Source organism: Armigeres subalbatus, unplaced genomic scaffold (assembly GCF_024139115.2).
Source record: "Armigeres subalbatus isolate Guangzhou_Male unplaced genomic scaffold, GZ_Asu_2 Contig1252, whole genome shotgun sequence".
Taxonomy (NCBI): domain Eukaryota; kingdom Metazoa; phylum Arthropoda; class Insecta; order Diptera; family Culicidae; genus Armigeres; species Armigeres subalbatus.
Genome location: NW_026942015.1, coordinates 130,000 through 137,611, shown reverse-complemented (window position 1 = coordinate 137,611; position 7,612 = coordinate 130,000). Strand labels below are relative to the sequence as shown.

General features: G+C 46.3%; 1 protein-coding gene across 1 annotated transcript; it reads right to left on the bottom strand.

The window, feature by feature from the left end:
- Positions 1 to 577: 577 nt before the first annotated feature.
- Positions 578 to 2,688, bottom strand: LOC134202525 (uncharacterized protein F21D5.5-like). Its single transcript, XM_062677532.1, has 4 exons — positions 2,442 to 2,688; positions 1,566 to 2,377; positions 817 to 1,448; positions 578 to 759 (listed from the first exon to the last, which is right to left on the bottom strand). The coding sequence occupies exons 1-4, from the start codon at positions 2,653 to 2,655 to the stop codon at positions 636 to 638; spliced, it is 1,782 nt and encodes a 593-aa protein (XP_062533516.1). The 5' UTR covers positions 2,656 to 2,688; the 3' UTR covers positions 578 to 635.
- Positions 2,689 to 7,612: the final 4,924 nt, after the last annotated feature.

Below are 7,612 nucleotides of genomic sequence, written 5' to 3'. Positions count from 1 at the left end.
GCAAACCTAACTATCCCTCACAAGTCATCAATCAAGAAAAAAAAAGTAAAGGTTATCAATTGAGAAATTCTACGAATTTCCACAAAAAACTTGACATTCTTGAATTTTCATTTCGGAAATTTTCGAAATTCTGAAAATTCTTCGGTTTTCTAAAAAATTGAACCAGCACACGTCTAGGATCGAGTTCAACAGAAACTAGAATAAATTGGCTTTGGATTTGGTTTCAGGAGCTGTAGACTGAGGATTGAATTTGATTTCATATTAAATTAATTTTTGTTTGATTGGATTTTGTTCAGTTTGATTTTGTTATGTTCGAAATTCGGATTTTATTATATTTTTTGCATACTGAAATAGATTTCAATAGCTGAATTACTTAAAACTTGATTAATTTCCATATTTTTCCAATCACCTATGATATTTTGTCATATCTGGAAAAGACTACGTAGACTTCAAGGGGGTAGGGGAGGGGTTTCAGAAAAGTCTACGAAAGTCTACCAGGGGAGAGGGGGGGGGGTTTGAAAATGTGAAAATTCGGTCTACGTGGTTTGGGGACAGCCCATAATGAACTAATGAGTGATCAAGGAATATCAGAAAGTATCACGTCTTTCATCGAAAGCATGATTATTTTTAATAACTTAATTCTCTAACAAATACATTTTGTACAATTTCTCATCCGCAGATGATTCGAATTTCGGTCGGAAATTAACCAGAACGATTTCATCGTAACCTTCCTCCAAAGATGGCTCTTGATATTTTGACCTTGAAAAAAAAATTTCAATGAATAGGTTCTTAAAAAACATCAGTTTTAGCACTCACTTGTACATATTGAAAACCATCTCATTGATCGTAGCATGATTCCGGTTTGTAAGCTCCCGAAATGTGTTGTTATGCTTGGCTTGTTTATAGCTGGCGCTCATTTTGAAACACCTGCAGGGCACCTTCTTCTTCTTCGCAATATCGACGAAACGTTTCCTGCTATCAATATCTGCATTGGTATTGTCCACAACAGCGCGTTTTCCACTGTGCAAAGTCGTCTCAAGCAGCGAGGCACATTTCTGCCACGACCCCAAGGTATCGCGATTGATTGAAACGTAACCTTTTGGTTCCAGATGGGTTTTAACAAAATGACTCTTCCCGGAACCGGGAAAGCCAACCATGATTATCACTTCCGGTTGGGACGAAATTAATTTACTCCCAGCTGGTGACAGCAGTTCACTACATTGCAGGGCCTCTTTTGGATTGAATTCAGGTTTCGTCCATTCATGATCTTTGGCATTTTGGAAATGGACTTCTGGAATGAAAAATGGTATCCCTATGTTTATAGCCATCAAGCGATCTCCGCAAGAGAAGTCTTTCTTCCGTTTGATGGGTTTCTTCTGCTCGGGACGACCGGCGGCATCTCCAACGTAAAAACTTCGTGCCTTATCCGGCTTAATACCATCGTTTTTCTGTTTAAAAAAATAATGAATCAGACAATATCAGACACAAAAAAAATGTTGTTATCACACAGAAAAAGAAAATAAAATTTCAAAAAATAGATCATAGGACGGCAGAACCAAACTTACCAACTGACAAAGTGTGTCCCACATACCGGGTAATGGTTTGCGATATTTACCCTTACCCGTAGATACGAATGCTTGGAATGGTACGTTCAGCTTCACTTGAATCGATTCCATCTTTTGCTTAAAATCTTCAATCTTCAGTTTCCCTTTGGAAATACCAGCTTGATTCGTGAAGAGTACAATTTTGAACCCATTTTTGTGGAGTGATTTCAACTTTCCGGGTACCTCCGGAAATGCAATCTGCCAATCATCAATTGTCTTGGGAAACACATTTCCGGACTTAGTCTTGATTAGGGTTCCGTCCAGGTCATAAGCTGCAATTTTGTCGGAAGCAACGACATCCTTGCTGGTGAAAATGTATAAAAGTTTAGAGTCAATGTCTTCCCATTTGTTGTTCACAGCCGGAACTGGAGTTTTCTTGCTTTCATCTTTATCGGTGCTAGTCGTTCGACTTAAGCTCTTGTCCTTTTGAGGCTGTTCGTCTTTCTTTTTCTTTGTTCGAGATTCGGTTTCGTCCCTGACATCAGATTTTGACAAACTTCGTTTGTGAGATTCTCGTTTATCCTTTTCTTTGCCATTGTGCTGCTTCTTATCAACTGTCTTATCTTTACTTTTAGTATGCTTATCTTCGGGGTTCTCCTCAAATTTGAAGACAAAAGTGTATTGATGCTGTCCAGGAAGTAGTTCTAAAATGTCCCCGTCGTATGCTTCGTAACACATATTTTTCTCCAGTTGCTTTCCGTTCAATACTGAGGGATTTGATCCCAGACTTTTCACTAGCACAAATCCTCCCTTAAAATTGGCTTTCAAGCATACTGAAATTTGCAAAAAAAGAAAATTTATACCTGCATCCGGGCGTATGAAAAGATCAAAACATACCTTGTTGGCGCGAACAGCAAGGATCTTGAATAAGTGTTTCCGGGCTACGTCCGATAATTTTACGTTCAGTATCGATTTGAATCGCCGGGTGCCGTTCAAGTAATGGCTTAATGAAACACTGCTTAAGTGATTTATTCATTTTACGCGCGATAATATAACGAAAAACAGGAGAAAATAACTGAAAACGATGTAAATCGCTTGCAAATATGAACATTGATATTTAACACAACAGCTGAGAGATGATGGATTGACGCCACTCATGAGTGCACTGACAAATCGGTGAGTGTCAAAAAAAAGGAAAACATATGCACACGCTGTTCAGGAATCACCAAAAAATGGGTTAAAACTACCCCGTGGCATGGGAATGTTTCCACGGTGCTCCCCTGACCCGGTGTTAACAAAAAAAAAAATCTTCATAAAAACTCTCGAAACTACACTGCCAAAAATATCTATATAACATATATGTGTCGCCGTTATAATTTTTTGCAATAGCTCCACCCTAATATAATCGATGAAGAACCACACATAAATTAAATTATTGCTAATTCGAGACCACACCTTAAGTTTATTTAGGGCCGATTTCTTCACCTCCGCTTAGGCCTTAAACCAGGTTTAAACGTATGGGTAAGCACCGCTTAAGAGTTAAGCGAAGGTGAAGAAATTGGCCCTTAGACATATACTTTATTAGTAGTTCGCGTGGAGAATGGTTATGTGTGTGCTGATATACATCATAAGTTAAATCTATGGATTTTTGCCAATAAATATGTGTGGATTTTTAGTAGTGTAAAGGCCTTCAGTGTCTTAAAAAGTAGAGAGGTTACGGAATTTTGTTGAATATTACTAAGCGAAATTTCGACAACTGAACTGCATGGAGCGAAATGTCATTTCTACTTACGGAATAATCAAGCAGAATATTTTTCCGGAAGTAAAGTGACAGCTCTCATTGGTTCGCGTGAAAACCTTACAAATACCTATTTTATTTTTTGCTCTGTTAACACCTAAATAAAGAATTTAAAAAAAAAATTTGCTTTATTGGAGAAAATTCTTTTACTTTTTCGTTTCAGTAAGCGGATCCGCAATTCAACATGCGACTGAGATAGAAAAAGAAAACGCGACTGTCGCGTCGCTTGTGTTTGGGGGAACCTTAAAAGTATTTTGTTCATTATTATCAGGCTATCCAGTTTTCCGCGAGCGGTAATGGCCGCCAGCTTGCTTGCGGTTCAGTCTCTGATTTGACGTGTCTGGAGGTCAACTGCACCCACCGCTCCGAGCATTCTGACCAATGTTGCATATAAGAAGGTGCTGATGCAGTGAATTCAAGCCTTCTTATATACCACATTGATCAAAATGCTCGAATGGTGGGTGCAGTTGACCTCCAGAAACGTCAAATCAGAGACTGAACCGCAAGCAAGCGGGCGGCCATTACCGCTCGCGGAAAACTGGATTGACATCATATTGTTTAGCCCATTGCCGGATCGTAGCCAGGATGGCGGGCTATAATTTTTTTTCATACTGCGTTTCAATGATGACAGCGGTCTATGTCCATTGATGATGATGACACCACGCTTGTCACAGACCAGTGCGTGATGACGTAGGTTGACAGTTCACAGAGCTATTTCACCTGGACTTAGTCTCCGGCGAAGCTTCCGATAAAAATGTTTGGTCATTTTATTTGCATGAACATGTCCTTTGTGATTGATTTCATGCTGAATGCAAAGAATACCACTGAAATACTCGGATCACAGCAATTTTGAACTAAAAATATGAATTTTAATTTTCCCCTTATCGATTCTTCTTCGAACACCTTGTAAACAAGCTCTGTGAACTGTCAAAATAAGTGAGGTTAAGTTAGAGTTTGCATTGGTCTATTATCAAGCGAAATTTTGACAACAGATCTGTATGGAACAAAATGGCACTTTTACTTGCTGAATAATCGGTGTGTGCGTGTTTTTTTTTCCTAAGCAATGGAGGGGGAATCAGCTCAACAGACATCCTGGGTTGTCCAGGAAGTGCGGGGTTAGAGACCACCTCCAACAGCAAACGAGGGAGGCAGGATTATATCCCCGACCCGCTAAACCGTTTCCATTGCCGCCAAGCCCATAGTTCGGTACAACCAGAAAGTAATGCTTCAAAGGGGGGCCAGTGCACGACGCACCCTCGAGGTTAGCTGCGTGTCTTTGCAGCATCGAACATCGTGACTCGCTTTTTTAGAAGAACACCATGGTATCCTGTCAGCGCATTGCCGGCTTTCCAGGTGGCCCTATGTCCTCGGAAGGTGGGAAGTCTATAGACTTCGCGCCTGCTTCCCTCTGCACGATTGGTATCAAGAATGATGATGCCGCGTGCACCCCAAATTGACCTCTCTGTGATGGGGTCTATTCGCCTACACACAGAAGGACTTGCCGACGCGGTGCCTACGCCTACCCCAGCCTTGAAGAGTACCTCTTTCCTTCCTCGGGCTCGGAACCCGCCCGGTTGACCGACGCCGCGAAAGCGACGATACCATGTTGTTATTCACGCGGCCACTTGTTCGATAAAAGGATCGAGTTCGACCACAGGGCATGACCACCGATATGACCCATGAAGCCGACTCCGATCCCTTGGACCATCTCTTGTTTGCGCCTGAACTAGCCATCCTTGAGTCCACGCGCCACCTTCTGTGTAGCTCCGAGACGATTTGGACGATAGCCGATAAAACGGCGTTCCAGCCAACTTCATCTTTACACATCCTCCGAACTAGGTTGTCCGGGGTAATGTCCAGACCACATGTGGCAAGCATATGGTCACGCATTGCGCGAAAACGTGGGCACGCGAACAACACGTGTTCCGCCGTTTCCCCTAATCCGGGCACACCAAACACTCGGGCGAGGTCGAGCAAGCCAGCTGCGTTACCTGCACTGTGAATTTGCAGCACGCCTCAACGCCGGGCACTTTGAACCCCCCATGGAGTGCTTGCTGTTCACAGCTTTGCTGGAACAAATCAAACAATTGGGAGGGTGCGTGCAGCATTGTGCCTTATGTCCCTCCAATCTGCAGCGTCGACAGAGCTTGCTTCTGTCAGGGCCTTTGCAGTCCCATTGCTTGTGCCCCGGTTCCAGGCATTTGAAGCAAACTTCGGGTTGCTCGTATATGCCCACAGGGCACACCGACTATCCCACCTTGACGCTCCCTAACTTGACTACCTTGGAGGCATCCGCAGCAGATAGTCGAACCAATGCTACCTGTGTCCCTGCCGGACCTTTCCGTAGCCGAACGGCTGCGGTGGGCGTCTCCACTTCACACTGTCGCCGCAGTGCCGTGACGAGCTCTTCGACTTCGGTGATCTCGTCCAGGTCTTTAACCCTTAGATTCACCTCCGTCGTGAGTGCCCTCACCTTGACCGTCTCGCCTAGGACTTTCTCCGCCAACTTCTTGTAGGCGACGCCCTTTTGCGAGACGCCCCGCTTCAGCTCGAGGATCATCTCGCCCATCCGGGTACGTCTTATTCGACGTACGTCGGAGCCGAGTTCACCGAGCTTGACGTCACTCCTCATCGCCTTCAAGACGTCCGAGTACTTAGCCACGACCGTCTTGATGACTAGGGCATCGCCCCTGGAGCGATTGGCGCCTACCCTAGACTTCTTGCTACCCTCATTCGCCTGGGCCTTCTTTTCGGCCCTTGACGTCTTCGGTTTCCTCTTGTTCTTGACCAGGGTCCAGGAGGCGTCATCCCCCTCTATTTCCCTGGTCTGGGGCGGCTGAAAGTTCTCAGCCTGCCGTAACCCCTTACCACCCTCTTTCCTGGGTGGACGGACCTTTCCAGGTCCTTCCTCCCCCGGTTTGGGAGGTACCTGGCCGGGGTTCAGCTTCCCAGCCCCACTACCCTTGTTCGGGGTAGTAACCCTCCGCGTTTTGGAGCGGCCCCCAGGGAGCTCATCCCCTGGAGACTGTCTCCCCCGTTTTTGTGTCTGCTCCGTTGGAGCAGTCACTCCCGACGTGCCCGCGAATACTTGAGCCTCAGTCTGGGTAGACTTTGGCACCACCGTCTTGGCTGGCACGCCCTCGGTCGATTCGACCTTGCCCGAGTCCGTGAATCCTTGGGCCTCTTGCGAAGGGGTTGTCGCCTACACTACTACCACTGATTGAAGAATTGACTTGTTTTTCCGGCGGGAAAAAAAGGTTCACCACGCCAGAGCCCAGCATGACGCGGTAAGGGACAATTACTGTGGAGGGTGCCCAGGTACCCCACAGGCTCCGTTAAAGGCCTAGCTCATTATTTCACCCCCTGGGCATGCATCCCCTCGGCACGGGTCGCTTAACGCCTTGGGATTAGGGGTTAGGGACGATGGTCCCCTTGGTCGCACCCACTCACTCTAGCTGATGTCAGAAGGACAACAGTACCCAGGCTGCACTACCAGCTAAGTACAAAACCCTTAGCTGGCGGTCGATTGTCATCGGAACGGTGTGTGTGTGTGTGTTTTTTTTTTCTTCCTTAGCAATGGAGGGGGAATCTACTCAACAGACATCCTGGGTTGTCCAGGAAGTGCGGGGTTAGGGACCACCTCCAACAGGCAACGAGGGAGGCAGGACTACATACCCGACCCGCTAAACCGTTTCCATTGCCGCCAAGCCCATAGTCCGCCAAGCCCATAGCCGCCAAGCCCATAGAAAGTAATGCTTCAAAGGGCGGCCAGTGCACGACGCACCCTCGAGGTTAGCTGCGTGTCCTTGCAGCATCGAACATCGTGACTCGCGTTAGCTGCGTGTCCTTGCAGCATCGAACATCGTGACTCGCTTTTTTAGAAGAACACCATGGTATCGTGCCAGCGCATTGCCGGCTTTGCAGGTGGTCTTAACACGCCCTATATCCTTGGAAGGTGGGAAGGGTCGATTTCGCGCCTGCTTCCCTCTGCACGACTGGTATCAATAATGATGATGCCGCGTGCACCCCAAATTGACCTCTCTGTGATAGGGCCTATTCGCCAACACACAGAGGGACTTGCCGACGCGGTGCCTAGCCTGATCCAGCCTTGACGAGGACCCTTTCCCGTCCTCGGGTTCGGAACATGCCCGGTTGACCGACGCCGCGAAAGCGACGATACCATGTTGTTCTTCGCGCGACCACTTGTTCGATAAAAGGATCGAGTTCGACCACAGGGCACCGGTATGACTCATGAAGCCGACTCCGAACC